This window comes from Nothobranchius furzeri, chromosome 18 (genome assembly GCF_043380555.1).
Source record: "Nothobranchius furzeri strain GRZ-AD chromosome 18, NfurGRZ-RIMD1, whole genome shotgun sequence".
Lineage (NCBI taxonomy): Eukaryota > Metazoa > Chordata > Actinopteri > Cyprinodontiformes > Nothobranchiidae > Nothobranchius > Nothobranchius furzeri.
In genome coordinates, this window is record NC_091758.1 from 9,904,859 (window position 1) to 9,925,310 (window position 20,452).

The window sequence follows — 20,452 nt, forward strand, 5'->3', positions numbered from 1 at the left end:
AGAGATCTCCCGAAAGCTGCTGAAAGCCGGCAGCCACACAGCAGACAAGCGCCGCTGCGAACTGAGATGCACAGAGCTGCCGCTGGGGAGAACCGGGTGGAAAAGTTTCCATCCCAGAGCTCCACAAGCCGGCAGCACGTGCAGCAGACAGAAGCCGCGATCAGACAGAGACACTTCGAGCTGCGGGGAGGGGATAAGGGTGGAAAACATCGGTCTCCCAGAGCTCCACAAGCCGATAGTCGGAACCCAGCTCCACCAACATGTTATATTTCAACCCATTTTCTAAAGTGCAGCATTATGTTAAATGCACTGGGTTTTACCCTATTACATTTAAATTTCATGGTTAAACAGTACATGTTAACATCTAAGCTCAGCTCGGCAGTGACCTAAAATACATAAATATAATTTTACTTACCGAAAAAAATGAAGTGGAGACTCCTTGGATGCTCTATAAGTGCAATTAATGCCACAGCAAGTCATTTTGTCCAACAATTGCACAAAAAATATCCAAACAAGAATACACAAACACAGAGACTCAAAATCCTGGAACAGTTTCCAAGCCAGACCGAGGCTCTACTGAGGCCTTTCCACGGAGCTAGCTCTGTGGTCACGTGGGTCTGATGCTCATTAATTATACAGACTTTTAGGCTTTTAATACACTAAAACAGAAGAGTGAGAAAAACATTCACCCCCCTCAGAGTTGTCATGAGTGTAAACTAGATCATTTAAACCAAAAACATGTTTTGGTACCAGGCTGTAAACATGTTTATTTCTGCTGTGAAATTGGTATTTTTAACATGGGAGTCAATGAGGATTTGCTCGCTTCTGACACCAGCCCCTAGTGGATGAGGGTGGAACTGCAATATTTGGTACTTCTGGGTTGGCCTAAATTTTTGAGCTGCATTGTGGGGGCTTGGTTTCAATATAAATATATAACGAGGCTTTTACTTTTTAAATTGTGTATATATTGATTAAATTTAATATATATAAGTGAGTTACTACCCGCTAGCCACCGAAGCTGCAACTAATAAGCAACTAACCAACCATAGATAACTTCTTTGGATCTAAAAAAAAACTGTTTAAATTACTTGACTTACTTTTAAACTTGAAATTTGCCCACAGAGTAGCTGCCAGCTTCTGATCCGCCATCCTTTAGAAAATGCCGCGGTGTATTCTGGGTAATTTTTGACCAAAGCTAGGCTCCCTTGTATTCCGTGTATCCTTGCTCAGCTAGCTAAATGGCTAACAAACAGAGAACACACGCCTCGGTAGAACATGAACTTTGGAACACTCCTTGGCTCGTAGGCTTGGCTCTGGGATTTCAGCCGGGGAACCACTGGGTTTCATGTAGCTTTAACTTCATAAGTTGGCTTGAAAGTGACATAAAAATAAATTGAAGTTTTTACTTTAAAGAAAATTAGTAACATTTCCACATTTTCTAAAAATCTGAGATTTTTCTTTTTTTTTTGTCGTTTCTGCTTATAGTCATATAATAGCTAAACAAATATTATTCTTTGCTGTAGTTACTACAAGTCTTATTAAATTTCTACATAAAATATTTCACATTTTTAAGATAAAAGTACTTCTATAAAATAAATTGTGGAAAAATATGCTTGTTTTTACAGATTTAAACAATTCCAATGAACTAATTACTACTAAAAGTAACAAACATAAAACAACAGCAGGAGTTGACACTTGACTGGTTAACACCTGCTGAATAAATAATAGATTCACTTCTCTCGTCACATCCGTTCACATACTGAGTTTTTATGAATATAAAATGAAGCTAATAGCTCCTCTAATAATAGCTCATAATTAATGTAGGCAGACCGTCTCATCACCTGGTAGTGTTTGTGTCCTCTGTGCTGCTGGGACAGCTGCTGTTAGCAGAGCCTGGGGCACTACAGTACAGCTTGAAAGACATGTGGCTGAATGGGCACAGGCTGTCGCGTGTGTTTGCGTGTTTGAGTGATTGGTTGGAGGACAGATAGGGGGTGACCGTGCAAAGACGAGAATCACTGATTCAGAGGAGGAACACACAAAACAGCAGCTCAGGGTTGGACAGCCTTTCACAGGCTCTCTGTATGAAAGTGTGTGTGTGTGTGTGTGTGTGTGTGTTGCAGCAGTTAGCAGTCTATGGCTGGAGCGTCCCATCAAAGGAGTCAGCTGTGATTGGAGATGATGCTGTGGCCCAAGGAGCTGAAGGGAAGCAGTCTCGTCTGCAGCAGCCAGCCTGACGGGAGCTGACAGCCACCGTTTAACAGGCAGGCAAATGCAGGAAACGCCGCCTCCGGCTGTTGCTTCATGTGTGCCTGGCTCACTCTCCTCTTACTCAGCAGCTCTGGGGCTTAGTCTGGATTACTTCACCTGCACAGAATAAAACACTAAGTTTTCCCTCTTATCTGAAGTTATTCTGGCTTCAGCAGTTAACAGATGATGTCACTTATTATTACAAATGTGATAGAAAATATCAGGTTTACGACGTTGTTCCGTTCAGCTTTTTTGGGAGCTGATTCTTAACAAAAGTCACCTCTGAGCTCTTAATAGACAAGAAACTGGAATTTATTCAAGACAAAATGAAGAGAAAACTCTGTTTTTACATAATTCACAACATAAAATCACAACAATTAGCAACTCACTTCATCATTTAAATCTTAATTTTAATTTAGGTATTTCTAGTCCAAATGACTCAAATTTGAGGAAAATCTGCAACAATTTTTGATAATCTGATCTAGATCCATGGGGTAGAACACTTCAACGGATTATTTTTAAATAGATTCACTGAGAAAGCATTTTTACCTGTTATCTTTAAAAATGACCAGTCACTCTGAATGTGGGCCGAATGTGAAAATAGGCTCCTACACCTATTTACTGCTTTAGCCTCTGATAGAAAATAGACAGCTCACCCATCTTGACTTGTACCAGGAAAGGCTGTTGTTGGTTTAGGGTCCAGAAAAGAGCTAGGAATGTCTCAGCTAGTAGAAGCTAACCATTAGCATAAGCAATTCCACCACACAGCAGAACTCCTCCAGGCTTGTGGTATTTGTGGAGATAAAACGTCAACGTTGCAGAGCAAACAAAGTCAGTGGTGGAGTCGTGTAACCCCCAAAATTCCACTTTCTCCGCTCCGCTCCGCCCCCGCTCGCTTCCGAACTCAAATTATACTATACCCGCTCTACAACTGCTCCGCTCCGCCCCCGCCCTCCGCCGCCGCCGCTCGCTTCTGAACTCAAATTATACTATACCCGCTCTACAACGGCTCCGCTCCGGTGCGGAGACCTGAGGTGCGCAAACAGGCATGCGCGGGATTTTCGAGATCTTGCGATACAGTCCGAGCAATAAACGTGGAAGTTAGATCCAAACACCCGTTGTGTGGGAGAAGCATCGAAATGAACTGTTTAATCTGCCATCATTTGTGTTGAGAGATCAGCAGTGTTTGGATCAACAAAGTGTGACTACTTTGATAGTGGAAACTGTATTTATGGCTTACTTTTGTGCATTTAAACGTCAGCCGCCATTGATAGTTGTTAAAAGTTGTTAAACCTGTGCATATGAAACAAAAAACGCCTTTTTATTTATCGATTTATTGTGAAATAACGGAAGTTGTGCTTGCTCCCTTTCCTGTTGGGCGGTTGTGATTTCTGTCCATTGACTGCGGAGGTGCTCCGGCGTCCGGCAAAAATAGAATCGATCCTATTTTTGCCGGATGGCGAAACGGCGGGCGGCGCACTGCAGAGACCACTGCAAACGTATTAAACATATGAGTAAAGTTGATCTTACAATTCCTCTGAAGTAAGGACAATTACCACTAGCTCCCGTCTCCCAATAATCTGTGAATTATTTGCACGTTACATATTTGATTGAATCTTTTCTTTTTGTCTATGGCTGCTTCTGTTCTTGCTGGTCCGTTTGGATGATTTGACTGAAAATCTGGTTCAGACATGTTCTGGTTTTCACATAACAGCACATTTCACTTTCAGTCTGATATGATATCACTGCAACATGACTGGATCGTTTTATTCGTCTGTTTTTGAGTTCTCACAACATTTTTTCCACTGACTCAATCGTAGAAAGACTCCAGGTGAGTTGTATCGCTCACAAATGTTAGTCCTGCAGCCACATACCTGTACTCCCTGCACCCAGCTTGGTAGCCACCCCTAACTTAGTCATGCAATAAAGATGAGCAGTAAAGATAGTTTACACAGGATTTTTTAATGTTCCTAACATGACTCATGCACCAGTTCCCCCCTCCCCACTCCCCAGTCTTAGAAATATCTTGTTCCACCTACTTCACCTGTTGGTGTTCTCTGCTCTGGGGCATGTTTTCTCTGTGCCTTTGATGTTTGAGACCCTTTGTAGTGAAGGATCTTTTTTAGCTGCACCCATCAGACTGGTGTGCTGCCACCAGGGTGTGTGTGTGTGTGTGTGTGGGGGGGGGGGGGGGGGGACAAGTGAGTACAAGAGTTTTAAAGACTAAACGACTGATGAGTACAGGGTCTTGTTTAGAGTCTCGTCTAAAAGAAACTTGTTTAGTTTGGGAGAAAAGAGGGATAGATGTACACAATCAGGCAAATCAGGAATGTTTTCTGGTCGATCACAAACTAAAATTAGCTCTCAGTTTTCCTGGAACGTTGCTGTTTCAGCTAGAAGTCTAGAGTCAGGATGACCAAGGAGCATTGGTGCCCAACGCGATGGAGACGATACAGAAAGGGTCACAACCTGGAAGACACGATGCCAGTATGTTTGAGTATCCTCATTATTCAAGCCATGCAGTGTTAATGTTGACACGAAATGTAATTTAGTTTGTCTTACCTCTTCTTTCCACTACATGTGAAAGCGTCGTGAAACGGCTGCGAAAAGTCGTACGCTGCAATGAGCCTTCGTTGTAGTGGATGACTTCCTTTCCACCAGCAGTAAAATTGAATGTTTTGGACGCATGCCAGAGGCGGAGGGATGCTATCATTACGTTTTGATCCTTTTTGATGCGCTACTCTTCCAAAACACGTTAACTGCACAGTTTAGGTCTGGCCAAACACCAAATCTGTGTAAAAGATCCGGAAACGTTCCAAATAAAATCAGAATCAGAAGGGTTTTATTGCCACATGTGTGAGAATCCCAACATTAGGAAATTGCTGCAGAACTTGGTGCAAGGAAAAATAAATGATGAGCAACTTTGGAATCAAGAAATAAACACAATGAAATGATAATTATCAGGGATGTGTATTTTTGAAATTCTGGCGATACGATACATATCACGATACAGGGGGGACGAAACGATATATTACAATACATTCAGTCAGACGTTACAAGCAATTTTTTTTACTGAATTGATTGTAAGAATGTTCAATAAACTGTCCAAACTGATATGTAACATGTTTAACATGAGGTATCTGACCCATGATGGAGGGATTTACATTTTAAATGGTGGAAACAAAACCCGTTGCACACTGCTGCCAACTAGCGGGTGACGAATGAATTGCACAAAACGAAAAGAATATACACAAATGTTTGCATGTAAATTCTTTCAAAGATTAGATACACAGCTTTTGAATACCGATGTAATAATCACAGGAAAAAAATCACGATATATTGCCATATCGATATTTCCGATACACAGCTTTTGAATATCAATATAATATTGCTGGAAAAAATATCACGACATATTGCCATATCGATATTTTCTTACATCCCTAATAATTATATAGGGAGTCAATAATTAGAGAAGCGGCTACTTTATACAAGTCAGAGAAGATGCTGGTCAGAGCGGGTCAGTTCAGGTGCAAACACTCGGGCAGTATGTCCTTTCCTGTGGGACGTCCGTAAGCAACGAGTACGCAGAACAGGAAGTAAACCACAGCCCTTTTGGAGACATGCAGCTGTCCCTCCTTGCGTTTTATTGTGTGGGCTTCTGAATTCACGCGTTGTGTTGCAGATCTCATGTGATTTTGTTACCTCACGGGATCAGCTGTGTGGAACGCTTTTGCTCCCATTTTGTCAAGAAAAAAAAAATCCATGTGTATTCAAAACCAGTGGCGGCTGGTGAATTATTTTTTTGGCGGGGCGCAATTGAACCGAAGTTGTGGCGAAAAGATCATGCCAGCCGGGATTTGCATGACCTTGTTATGAGAAGGTGCAAATGAATAATGAGGTTTTTATTTATCTGTGATGGTTAGACAGCTGTCATCAACTGTCTGTCTCCTGGAGCTCGGGTCTGTCCTAGACTTTGTCTCCATCTTATCTTCATGAGGAGGAAGTTCTTGAGGGCTGTGTCATGCTGATAGCGACTGGCCCGCCTCTTGCATGCTCTTGAAGTGGTTTCTTTTTTGTAAGAGGAAGCAATTTGCTGCCCCCCCCCCCCCCCCCCCCCCCACACACACACACACACACACACACACTCACTCACACATTCACTCACTCACACAAGCTCTTTTAGCTGCATGGTCTGAGCAGCTTTCGTGTCTGAGGATCATTAGGTTGCTCATCCTCAGATGTCCCCGCCCGGCCCATGCACCTGCCTCTCCTTAATGAAGGCCGACTCAGGTGTTCCTGCTTTGAAGCTGCTGCCCTGTTGGGACTCTGAACTTAAGGGAGCAGCCCTGTGAAGACGTTACAGGCACAAATCTCACTCATAAACCTTCATCTTAATGCTGGTTTGAACATCTCATCTCTGCGTTCGGAGAACAGCTTCATGTGTCATCAAGGCCCCCCAGTCCCATAAACCCTGCTTGCTCTGAACATGTAAAGATTAGGTGTGTGTGTGTGTGTGTGCTGCTGTTGCAGCATACATGAAGTGATGAGTGGATTGAGCAGTTTGGGATTAAGAGCAGAGCTAGAAGCAGATCCTGATGAACTTCTAGAGTCCACCATGGCTGTTTTAGGGTAAGCGGATGTTCCCTCTAACCTCCTGGGATGGAGCTGCTGCAGTGCAAATGTGCATAACAGCAGATTGTGTAAACGGGTTGGTTCTGCTTGTTGTCTCCATGACAGATGGTTCTGCTGACAGCGGGGAGCTGGACCTGAGTGGGATAGATGACGGTGAGATCGATCTGGTACGTACCTGCTGTTTAATGAGCTTCAGTCGATACTAAACCGTTCAGCCATTCTGAACTAGGCTCAGAGAAGAGTTACAGGAAATGTCCTGGCCTAGAAAGCAGGTATTATTAATGTTATTATTGTTATTTTTATTATTACATCTGTTTGTGAGAATTGAATTAAAGCTTGTGAATTCTGTGGATGCTCCTACAGGGACAATCATAAATGTGGAAATGATGTATCACCTTACTGTTTTGTTAAGGAATGAATAATAAAATGGAATCAAGGAATTGTAAAAAAAAAAAAAAAAAATCCTGTTTTCAAAGATCTGAAAATAAAAACCCATCAGGCAAACACAAGATAGATGCTATGAGTAAGTACTCCTTCCTGTCCGTAGGTGATGGGTCAGGGTGTGATCACACGGATCATCATCAGGTGTGCTGCTCCGGAGCATACAGGCATGTGTTCACACAAGGAGGAAAACCATAATCAATGACTTTAGAGAAGCAGCTTATTGTTTTTTGCATTGGTCTTAATTGATATTCCAATATTCTGAGATACTGAATTTGGGATTTTCATTAGTTGTCTGTTATAATTAGGGATACACCGATACTGGTATCGGTAAAAGTTAACCGATACCAGGAACCAATACCAGTGCAATTGCCTGAAAGTTGCTTTACTGTAACTTGTCATTAATGTTCGCCTAATATTTAAGCTTTGTGATCATTTCTATGAATATATTTTATTTTTTATCTACCTCACAGTCTTTTTCTGTTGAAAGCAGAGGAAATAATTAAACCTGTACTCCAATTGAAAGCGTTTTTGTGTGGTAGAAGTATCGGTAATCTGTACCAGTGTAGGGTTTAGGGAATTGAGTGTTTTAAGAACTAAATAAATATATTACCTCTACTTATGACCAATAAGCTGTGATACTCTATTTAAATATAAAATATCAACCTGCTTGGTCTTTACTGTGTTTATCAGAAGATTCTAGGATTTTTTCTTTATTAAGGGATTGTACACACTTCGTTTTGATTCAGAAAACAGTCAGGTTAAAAAAAGTAAGAATTTATTTTACCAACAATTAAAACATGACAAGTTAACTAATATTTACTGTGATGGATGGAACTGGATGTGATGTATGAAACCTGTGTATGAATGCGGTGTTATCAGAACTTCCGTATCTAGGAGAGCTGAGTTCTGGGTGTAAAAGAATTTGGTTTGCATTAAGCTATGAAGGTGTTTGTTATCAAAACACATCAGATGCATCTGTCATGTCTACATACCCACTCGAAGACCCTCGTGATAGATCCGGAATGTCAAAGTCCTCGGACTTCCAGGCACCGAGGTCCGTAGAAGAAACTGCGGCCTCACTAAACCAGTCTTAAGAGTTGTCTCCACGTCACAACAGACAGATGGAACCGCACATCTGGGTCTCTTAAGGAGTCTAAACAATATCAGCTTGTCCTGCAGGAACTGTTGCTGCATCAGCTCCGCAGGTGCAAAAAGGTTTTGACGACGCGTCAAAACCTTTGATGGTTAAAGAGGGTTTTGCCTCAGATGACCGGTCTGAAGCTTTCTCTAGAACTAAGAGATCACACAGAGTGATCCAGTTTTAATGTTCTCATGTTATGATTTGTGTAGCCAACCAAAGGCTGACAAGTTGAGGAATGGTTACCAAGACAACCTCAGAAACACGCCTTCTTTGAAACGGAGGCTCTGACTGGGATAAAAGACTATTTATGTGTCAGAGTTGAACTTAACCTTATTGTGTCCTTGTGTGGGTGCAAATGGTGATGACCTTGTCATGTAAACAACATAACATTCATTTCACACTTCAGTCATTGAGCACAGATTAATGAAACATTTCATTATATCATAATTATTATAAGTAGCAATAAACAAATGTTTATTTAATGATTATCTAGCTTATAAGTTGTAGAAGTTCATATCTGATTTAGGAAATCGTTCTTTTATTTAGCAACTGATCCGAGCTGCGAGTGTTCCTTATATGGAGGCATGAAGACCTGAAAGATTGGACCTTGAGGAGAGAATGTTATTGTTGACATGTCGTTATCTGTGTTCAGCTGCAGAGACTCTGAGCTCCAGCTGATGGGATGAAGGCTGGCCAATTTAAAGGGGACACTTGCAGTCTTGTGTCTCCTTTTTAACCAGATGTTGGATGATCAAACTTTACCTAAAAACTGACCATTGCTTGATGTTACACCAGCGAGTACTCAGATCAAAGTATCGGAATCGCATTGGTTTGGAAAAAAGTGGTGTCGGTGTATCCCTAGTTCTAATCGTCAACAGTAAACAAAAGAACATTTGAAATGTGTCAGTCTGTGTGTCACGAACGAATCTGATGTACAAGTTTAACTTTTTTAATTTACCACTGTAATAAATCAACTCTGGTCTGATTTTCCACGTTTATGACCAGCACCTGTGTATAAATATAAATAAACGTGCCTGTGGGACATTTAAGACATGTATCTCTAACCCTTAACACACACACACACACACACACACACACACACACACACACACACACACACACACACACACACACACACACACACAGACTCAAGGTCCAGTTTACAATAGAAACTGTTACGGATGCAGTATAAAAATGAACGCTGTAAAACACAAATATAAACACCTACGTGTGCTAGCACACAGCTGGACCGGTGTCTCTGAAGCTCAGACTCACCCAGATCCAAACACAGCAGCAGCTCCGCAAGGTCAGCGCTTCGTGGGTCCAGACCCCAGCCCGACTAAAGGGACACCTTCTGCTGGAGGAGGTTCTCCATCAGCGCGGTTTTACCTCCCTGTTAGTGACAGTAGACTGAATTGTTATTAATAGTTGTCGTTGGTCTGTGGATTATTGACTCCAGATGTTGTCCACCACATCACAAGTAAAGCCGAGTCCATGCTTCTCCTTTTCTGATCTGCAGTATTTGTTAAGTGAAAAGGAAATCCGCGTGAAGACGGCCCTCTGGATGGCTGAAAACTCCGACTACCTCAAAGAGCAGAAAGGTAGCTGGGGGTCAGACATGTTGCCTCGGGGGGCGGGGCATTGTTCATGCCTTTGACTGTTTTTGTTTACAGAAAAGGAAGCAAGGATAGCAAAGGAGAAGGCGCTAGGTGTCTACAAAGAGAAGAAGGTTTGTTGTGCTTTATCTAAACAACATCTAGTTCCTGATGCTTCGTTTGTCTAAAAATGTGTTTGTTTTTGTTGGGAGCAGCCCAGAAGCGCCACGAGGAGGCGTCCTCCAATCAGAGCCAGCACCGCTGATGAGGCCATCGGGAAGATGTTGGAGCAGAAGAAGATCTCCTCAAAGATCAACTATGACGTGTTGAAGGACCTGAGCACAAAACCGGGCAGCAGCCCAGCTCACTCCGTCACTTCCCCAAAGAGGCAACCGTCTGTTACCGGGGCAACACGACACAGCCGCAACCAGGCTCGAGGTTCGCTGAGCCTCAGCATGCCGCTCAGCACTCTGGGAAAAAGGTAGGTGTGCTTCATCGTTCCTGCCGCGGCAGACTGGGAGGTGGTGGCTTCTGTGGACCGTGACCCGGCTGAAGGTTCCTTAGAACAATCATGTTTTAGTGGTGGGTTCTCTTGAGGCTCCTGATGCGGGCTCTCTGGTTGACCCATGTCTCAGCAGTGTCCTCATACATGCAGCTCTGGCCACTTTATTAGGTACACCTTTACCTTCAGAGCCACTTTAATTCAGGGTGTCACTGATCCATCCAGGTGTTAGAGATGTTCCTCCGAGGTTCTGGTCCACACATCCCTCTCCCCTCTGATTGGTTTCTGAATCCCCCTCTGTGGTGTTTTAGGGTAGATTCAGACCAAATCCTCTCAGTCTTGTGCCGATATCAAACAGCTGTTCTTAGTTGTGACTTCCATATTTACTCTGTTGAACCAGCTGATCACATCAGCTGAAAGGGAGCTCCATCTGAAGCACATAATCCATATGTAATTATGTCTGGGTCCGCTCCGCCCTGATCCAGGCCCTCACACCTTTAGATAATCTCCAAAGCAAAGAGCAGATGGAGCCGATGGCCGCCGCTGCCGCTCTTCCTCTGCCACCAGGCTCATACCCGAACGCTTCTGTCTCCTGTAATCGCCTGCAACGAGACGACAGATGTTTACGCTGCCGTTCCTCTCCTGTTGGGGCTTTCTCCAGAAAGAGCGTCTTCTCTGCCAGGATTTGTCCCGGGTTGCTGCTTCGTCGGTGTGAATCCACGCTGAGCCGTTCAGATGCCTAATGGGTTCATGCTGCTCCGAGGACGGCGGAGACGCTTGTCTTTAACTTGGTTTAGAGTCGGGACAAGTAGCTTTTCTGTATGGCTCAGTTTTAAACCATCGGCTGGTTTTAGGGGCCATCTTTATAGGACTCGTTCAGCCTGCTCCAAAGAGACAGGATTTTTACCAAATGAGACGTGAAAACTACGTGCTTCATCGTTTCATTTGCAGTCACAAAGCTGCTGCAGGAGGTCGTTTTATTTTTAAACGACACAAACTGAAAGATAAGGACAGTACCGGTAAAAAAGCTGAGATGTGAGAGGAAATGAGGAGATTTCGAGGAAGAACTGAAGTTAAAACCTCACATTTATCATCCTTAAATCCGTGAACAGCCTCTCCTCTTCCTCTGAAGACATGATGGGTGTCACAAACGCTGACACGCAGACACACCCTCCCAGAGGACGGGAATTTGATGCTTAATTGATTGATGTGACTAATCTGTCCTGTTAAATGGAGGTCAGAGGTCAAGCTGATCACAGTGGCGGGTTTTATTTATCCTAAGACAACATTTCTCAGGGACACTTGAAGAGCCGTAATGATGTTTTAAAGATCCTCGGCGACATGGCTTCTGGTTTAAATCAGGGATGTCTGATGTCGGCCTTTGTCAAGCGACGCATCAGGTGCTGTAGCACGTTGCATGATGGGATAGCTAGGTGACGCTTAGTGTTGCTGTGAGCTTATAAACCTGCAGAAGATGGTACACTCCTGTTGTGTGAAGGGCTGCCATGCGATCTCCATAAGAAGGTAAAAGGTTAAGTGTAGGCTGGGATCGCGTTAACCGGATATTTCCCGTTTTTGACCATTTATTCTGACGGAGAAATCTCAAGGCTGTTGGTCATTCTGACAGACTGGAATCACCCCGACGCATGCAGCTGTGCACATTTTAAACGTTACGACATCATGGAGGTAACAAAATCTATCAACAAACATCAGAACATCTGAGCGTCATCTCAGACCTGGACACCATGATCAGCAGCGCTCTGAGGAGCTGTGGAGAGCAGCTCCGTCTGCGGGTCACAGCCCAGCAGCAGAACCAGAACACAGCAGGTAAAAGGTTCCTTCTTCAGTTAAATAGATTAATTGCAACCTCAAGTGGAGGAGTTTAAGTATCTCGGGGTCTTGTTCACGAGTGAGGGTAGGAGGGATCGAGAGATCGACAGGCGGATTGGTTCAGCGTCTGCAGTGATGCGGACGCTGAGCCGATCTGTCGTGGTGAAGAGGGAGCTGAGCCAGAAAGCCAGGCTCTCGATTTACCGGTCGATCTACGTCCCAATCCTCACCTATGGTCATGAGCTTTGGGTAATGACCGAAAGAACGAGATCGCGGATACAAGCGGCCGAAATGAGTTTCCTCCGTAGGGTGGCCGGGCTCAGCCTTAGAGATAGGGTGAGGAGCTCGGACATTCGGGAGGGACTCGGAGTAGAACCGCTGCTCCTCCGGATCGAAAGTAGCCAGTTGAGGTGGTTTGGGCATCTGGTCAGGATGCCTCCTGGACGCCTCCCCGGGGAGGTGTTTCGGGCATGTCCTGCCGGCAGGAGGCCCCCGGGTCGACCCAGGACACGTTGGAGAGGTTACATCTCCAATCTGGTCCGGGAACGCCTTGGGGTCCTGCCGGAGGAGCTGGTGGAGAAGGCCGGGGAGAGGATGGTCTGGAGCTCCCTAGTTGGGATGCTGCCCCCGCGACCCGGACCCGGATAAGCGGAGGAAGACGACGAATTGTAACATTAATGTGTTGCTGGTCAGCTAGTTTGGACTGAATATTAATGAAGAATGAATGAAGATGTAATTGTGAATAAAATGACGGGAGGAAACAATCATGACCGTTTTAAACTCTGTCGGTCAAACTGAAAACAAACATGTCTACCCTGACCTCTGCTGTAGGTCATGTTCCTGTACCTGTTGTAACGTATACTGATGAGAACTTGTTTAATTACGGCCCATCCAGAAATAAAACCTGGAGCAGCGCCTGTGCTAGTGGAGTCGTGATTCTGGACAACTACTCTTTACTTTTACTCGATCACAAACACGAAGTAGTAGAGCTACGCTAACTCAGGGGATTTTCAGCAGTAATGAAACGTCTGAGCTCCGTTTGTCTCCTTTGAGGTCGTAGGGATCTACGATGTCGACTGTAGAGTTTCTGAAAACACCGATCTCTGTCCTCCTTCAGAAGTTTATCCCTGTAGGGATGTTCATCCTTGTTCTTGTTATCCATCCTTTTGATTCTTCTTCTGCTTCAACTCCAGCTGCAGCGTCCCCTAGCAACGAGTCATTCACCTCAGATGGAGCTAAGGGGGTGTGGTTGACCTGCAGGTCACGTGTCTGACAAGGACAGATTATCTTTATAGGATTAATATCTGTCAATATTGATGTAAATTGTAATAACAGAAAATATTGGTTTTTCCTCCTTTAATAACAGCTTTTACATTAAATACACGTGTTATATACGTCAAACTCTTCTGATAGATCGGATGTAAAGTTTTTAGGATATCTCAACTTGTTTGGCACAGCTTGTGAAGAACTGCCCTGTGTAGTGATCGTGCTGTCCTCACAGCTGTGTAGCCAACTCTCCCCATCAGAAAGTAGCTGAAGCTGACCCAAAAGGTCACCCAGATGCCGCCAGATGACATCACGTGCTAATTAGCATAATGTCATCACGCCACGTTGATGACAATTTCCCCCTCAATGTCTAGAAAAATTATTTGTACACATTTCCTTACTCGGTTTGGAGCGCAAATGGTTTATTTGTTGTTTATCTGCAGGGAAGATCTACAAGTTCTTCAGAAAGTAGCGAAGGGTCCTCAGAAATGTGGCTAGGTTTGCTGCTTGGCGCCTTTTGGGGAAAAAAAGTAGTTGAGGGGAGTCGAAAAGTAGTTAGGAACAGCGACAAAGTCCCTAAATTGGCAACACTGTGCGTAGCTAGCCAGCTAGCTAACAAGTTAAAGAACAAACATGGCTTCCCCCAAGACTTGGTTTTATTATCTGAGGATTTTTATAAAGGTGTGATCACCATAGCAGTGATGTACAGGAAAAAAGACATTACCAGCTAATGCAGACGCTTAACAGTTAGCATAGCTTAGCATGCGTACACTGCTTGTATTTAATCAACTTTAACACACATTCAAACATTCCCTACACACACCGATAGTTACCAAAACAAACTCATTTACTTTTACTATTTATTAACTTGTTAATCAGAACTTTTCTTCATCATGAACTTAATAATAAAGCATTCCGGAGAGTTTGTCAGGATTATCTCACACAGGATGAGATTCAGCTGCTGATGAGACAAATGAAGCATGACACCTTTTCTTATTGATTCATTTAAACTGACGTAGTTGTGAGTGTGCACAGATAAAGTTTACAGTTTAAGCGTGAGTAATAGGAGATGTGTAACGTTAGTGACCTAAAACAGGGCTACCAACTCCTCACATGCTCTATGAAGGAGCATTACCCAAAACCTGTGAGTGATGTTACTATTACTAATACCCCTCTATACATGTTGGGGGCTGTTGATGGCCCCATACTCAGAAAAATCCTAGGTCCACTACTGCTGGTGCTAACACTCTGGCTCCAAAATCCCAACATGGTTCTATTTGCACTGACGTTAGGAGATGGAGTCCACTGGTTTGTCCTTTTTCATGTCCATAGTTTGACCTCAGAAGTCCATGAATTATAAAGGAACATGCAATCAGAACTTCCAGAGCATGATCAGACCGGATGAACCGGTTTAATATCTACGTTTGAAACATGTGAGTGGCGTAGCGCTGGGACGCTCCTACTTTAGCTTGTATCTGTTAAACTGACTGTGTGTGCGTTGCAGATGAGCTGTGGTGGCCATCTTGATTAATCAGTTACAGGTGAACATCTAATGATTATGTTCAGATTTAGCCCCCTGATTCACAAGAGATTTTCTCCATGAACACGTGCACATACCGCGGCAAAAACATCATCACCCGCCTTGAACAGAAACCAAGTAAAAGCTGGTGCTCCAGTTGACTAATGGCTGCAGCATAAATGGCAGCTCTTGGCTTCATGAATGAAAGATCATCTCCACTCCATATCCTGGTTCTTCCCAGGCCAGTCGGACGTTTTAAGAATGAGCTCTCCTCTGAAGGCTTGTTCCTTCATGTCTTCTCAGTGAATCATTGATGGGAGCTGCTGGCTTGAATCATTCATCCCACGCTCTCCCTCCTGTCTGGTCCTCCATGAACAGCTCTCTCCATCCACCCAGAAACAGTCCAGCTCAGCACTTTGTCTCTCTAAGAGCACAGCAATGTTCTCCACCCAGCAGCGCTCCAGCTTTCAGCCATTCCTGCGTGCAGCCATTAGGAGGAGAACAGGAAGTGGGAGCAATCTCCCGTCCTCTCAGAGCGTGCTGGTCAGAGTTCTGGCAGGAAAAATGAGCAGAGAGATGAAGTGGAGCTCAAACAGAAGCAATACAACTCAGAATGGTCGTGTTTGGTGTGTGTGTACGTGTGTGTGTGTGTGTGTGTGTGTGTGTGTGTGTGTGTGTGTGTGTGTGTGTGTGTGTGTGTGTGTGTGTGTGTGTGTGTGTGTGTGTGTGCGTGCGTGTGTGTGTGTGCGTGTGTGTGTGCGTGCGTGTGTGTGTGTGTGAGACGCTGCTTATTGAGAGGGGCCTGGTATCATGAAGACCTGTGACAGTTCAGGAGGAGGCCCGCTGCCTCCCTGAGGGGGGCGTACTCATGCATTGTGCCCCCCTCCCCTCCCTTTCTGGGAGGTTTGGTTTGTTTGTCATCACTCTTCCTCTTTTTTGCTCCTGTTTGTGTGATTTCATGTCTGCTGGAGCTTCTTACACAAACATCAGGCTCTGTTCCACCTGCACATGTGGGCTGCATGGTGGCGCAGTGGTTAGCACTGTTGCTTCGCAGCAAGAAGGTTGCAGATTCGAAACTCTGCTGTGGCCTTTCTGCGTGGAGTTGCGTGTTCTCCCCATGCATGCGTGGGTCTCCTCTGGGTACTCCGGTTTCCCCCACAGATCACAACATGCCCTATAGGTTATAAACTGTAAGTCACTTTGGATAAAAGCGTCTGCTAAATAAACAAACATAAATGAATAAACATAAACATAAATGAATAAACATGTTTTTGGATATTTGTGTAAAGCTATTCTTTTGTCCTGTGCAGGAAAAGTCTCATTTCCGTATTTTCTCCCGTCATCAGGTCTGAAGGACTCCAGCTTTTATAGCTCCACCACTTCATTCTTCCACACTTTTCTTCTTTTGATTTTTAAATCATCCGTCGTGCTTTTATCTCATTTTCTTATTCAGACTTTCTCTTTCAACCCAGTTAGTGCCCCCCCCCCCCCCCCCCCCCCCCAGCCTCCTGGCGTGCGTCTCCAGCCATCAGCAGCACTTCCAGGCCTTCCAGATTCTGCAGCTCACTAACGACTTCTTTGTCTTTATTGTGCGCTCAGCCCACCCCCCCCCCCACCCCCCTCATTTAGCCTTTTATCTCTGCTCTTGATCTCTGCTGAAGTGTTTGCACTTTAGAAAACACGGTTTAAACTGGTCTCCCTTCAGTCAGCTGAGCATGATCGCAGCACTGGGAAAGTGGGGCGACTGTGATGATGGCACATCAACAGAACGCTCACATGCTGCCGGTCAGACTCTGCTTGTCTTACTGGACTTCCTGTGGTTGTTAGGAAACAAAAGATGTGTCTTCTCTCTTTGCTTCTGATTCTAACTGATGCAACTCTGCCGGAAAGCTGTTTTCTTGTCTTCCTTTACTGGTTTTTGCTCACTAAGTACACTCCTAGTCTTTAAAATCTTTTACTTTTTTCCCGTGTCCTGTCTGGCTGTGAAGCAAACAGAATTAATGTCTGAATGCTGTTGACAAGCCTTACAGATTTGCTCTCAGGTGGAGCATCAAAGCTTGATGCTTAAAACTTTATCATCATTGTTTTTGGATGCTTTATAATTCCGACCAGTCATGGAGACAGAGGTGAAAGAGAAACGAAGAGATGGAGGAGGTTCCACAAAAATAAACAATCCATGATGAACAAGAGTCTGCTTCTAGACCTGCAGAAAAGGGACACAACAACAACACAACAGGAGCTAACTATCACTGCGTCAACCTGATGAGGAAATATAAAATCAACATTGTTTAACTGAACAATCACACGATAATAAATCACAGTGCATTTAGTGCCAACCACAGCCTTAAGACATGTGTTGAACGTGCCAAAGTCCATACTTATGAGAGCACCATGTGAGCACCTGTGTGTGTACACGCGCTTGTTTATGTAAGGTTTCTCTATAGGAGCGTCCAATAGAGAGTGTAAGGGACCACAGATCTGCCCCCCAAAGATGTGTAGGAGACGGAGGGAGCTCCAAGTCCCAGAGATCCAGGCGCTGCCCCAGAACACAGGAACTCCAAGGAGACTGCAATCAGAAAGGCCCCCCGCCCCCCTCGAGAGGCACAGAGGATTGCCCTGGGGGGCCACAACCAGCAGCCGGAAGAGTTCCGGGAGACATCAGCGGCAAGCCCACAGGCCCGCCCGCAGCCTCCCACCCCCTAGCCGGCCGAGCCCGGGACCCAGGGGCGACCACCCCCGCCGGGGACCCAGCAGAGCCCAGGGACCCAGACCCCACCAGGGAGCCACCAGGATTGACCAGGCAGACTCCAAACATCTTAAACCCCCTGACCCGGGAGCCACGAACACTCAGGCAGACCAAGGCACCACACCCCACACCAGGTGTGGCAGGGGGAGGGGAGACGAAGATGTATAATAGCACAAGAAGTCCAAGGAGAGGGGAGGAGTCCAAGACCCCACCTGACATATACAGCCATGCACAGTCACACACTCCCTCCCTCATGCTCACACACACATACAACCTAAGACTTACAAAAATGAATGCTAGACACCCACTCACGCTCCCCATACACACCCTATTCACTCTGGTCCCGGTACTGCTGCACATGGAGTACAACCATCACAGGTTCCCAGAGTTCGCCCCTTTCTGCTGGGGTGATGATGAGCAGGCTCCCCCGCCCAACACTGAGCAAAGCAACCCACTTTAAACCATTTTAAATAGTTGATTTTAGGTGAATTATGTTCTGCATTATCATCTCTCCAGATTGTTTTACGACAGCAGTAGCTCAGGAGGTAGAGCAGGTTGTCCAGTAATTGGAAGGTTGCAGGTTTGATCCCAGCTCCCACCGAGAATGCTGCTGTTGTATCCTTGGACAAGACACTTAACCCACCTTGCCTGCTGGTGGTGGTCGGAGGGACCGGTGGCGCCAGTGTTCTGCAGTCTAGCTTCTGTCAGTGTGCCCCAGCCAGCTGTGGCTACATTGAGCCCACCAGTGTTTGAATGGGTGGATTACTAATTGTGTTGTGAAGCGCCTTGGGGGGGTAGAACTCGTAAGGAGTTGCACAAATGCGGGCCATTTACCATCTCATTTGTCAGTGAGGGTAATATTAACAAACCCATTGTAATATTTTTCACACCATTTATGATAGAACAGGAACGTTTGAGCCTCACTGACTGGATGTGTAGCCTTAAAAATGTCAACAGTGATGGTTCGTTGACACCGGCAGCATTTTCCCACGAACCTCCTTTTTTCCCCAGTAGACAATATTTTTTAGATGTAATAAAAAAACCGTTAGGGTCGTGAAGTAACGCTAGGCGATTGGACAAATGATCCAACCATCGGTGATTGGCCCAGCCCTTCGCTGGTCGTTTCTTATGAGTGTTACTTTTTCTTTAATATGACTCAGAAGTCTCACGGATTGGACCTTTCGAACTTCCACAGCATATCAGCATCTTTGTTTTAACCCCTTTCCATGTACACATACTTATTACACACCATTTAGAAGCTAAGATTCTTGTGATTCCAATGATATACTGTAATGCAGTCAGTGATTCAACCATAACTGTTGACACAGTAATCACTTTTGTCTATCCACTCGAAAACTCATAATGTCTATTCACTGTCTGAAGCCTCAAATCGTTGGCAGAAGAGAGCCTTCGCCAACAAGAAAGCTCTTTATACATCCAGGAGTCCAATAAAATAGTTAATCCACCACAACAAGTCTTGAATTCACAATCCTAATTTAACACAGAAAACGTTCAGAATTTCCCTCAGATTCTTCTCTCATAATCCCTGTTAGCATCCACTGTTAGTTTGATACCTTTGAGTGATATCTTCCTAACCAAAAGGTGGAGGGTTGTCCACCCTCTTCAGGGGCAAAATCATCATCTGACAGGTCAGAAGTACCGCCCTCTGTTACCGCATGTGTAGCACAAACTGCAACAAAGGGTGTTTTGGTACGGTTCTTTATTCATGGCTGTGTTTTGGGGCTGAATTGTGAGTGAACCCACTCCTTTGGATGAGAAGCAACCTCACACATGAAAGGTCTCAGGATGGTTTACTGTTGGCATGACGCAGGACTGATGATAGATCTCACCTTTTCTTCTCCAGACAAGCCTTTTTCCAGATGTCCCAAACAATCGGAAAGGAGCTTCATCTGAGAATCTGACTTTGCCCCAGTCCTCAGCAGAAGATCATTCTGTCCCTGATGTTTTTCTTGGAGAGAAGTGGCTTCTTTGCTGCCCTTCTTGACACCAGGCCATCTTCCAAAAGTCTTTGCCTCACTGTGCTGCAGATGTGCTCACACCTGCCTGCCGCCATTCCTAGTTGCGCTCCGATCCCGCAGCTGAATCCTCGTTAGGAGACAATCCTGGCACTTGCTGGACTTTCTTGGATGCCCTCAAGCCTTCTTAACAAGAATTGGACTTCTTTCTTTGATGTTCTTGATGATCCTATAAATTGTTTATTTAGGTGCAATCTTAGTAGCCACACTTGCCTGTGAAGCCATTGTTATGCAACGCAGTGATGGCTGCACGCATTTCTTTGTTTTCACTTATTCAGAGGCATGAAGAATCCTGTAGGACGATAAGGGAAGCTTGAGGCCTTGAGGAGGGAACATCGTTGTTGACAATACGTTATCATGTGTTCAGAGCTGCAGAGAGGCTCTGAGCTCCAGCTGATGTGATGAAGGCAGGCAGATTAAAGGGAACGCATGCAGTCTCGTGTCTCCATTTTAACCAGATGTTGAAGGGTCAAACTGTTCTTAAAAACGGA

The 20,452-nt window shown here is 44.8% G+C and overlaps 1 protein-coding gene across 2 annotated transcripts in view; it reads left to right on the forward strand.

Moving 5' to 3' along the window:
- The window catches only part of LOC107391633 (transcription factor IIIB 90 kDa subunit), a 133,155-nt gene that overhangs the window by 82,336 nt on the left and 30,367 nt on the right, over positions 1-20,452 (forward strand). For both annotated transcript variants that reach the window (XM_015969023.3, XM_015969022.3), the window contains 4 exons: positions 6,988-7,049; positions 9,987-10,068; positions 10,141-10,196; positions 10,278-10,543. In XM_015969023.3, the coding sequence (XP_015824509.3) occupies positions 6,988-7,049; positions 9,987-10,068; positions 10,141-10,196; positions 10,278-10,543 (466 nt within the window). The remainder of the gene's footprint in view (positions 1-6,987; positions 7,050-9,986; positions 10,069-10,140; positions 10,197-10,277; positions 10,544-20,452) is intronic.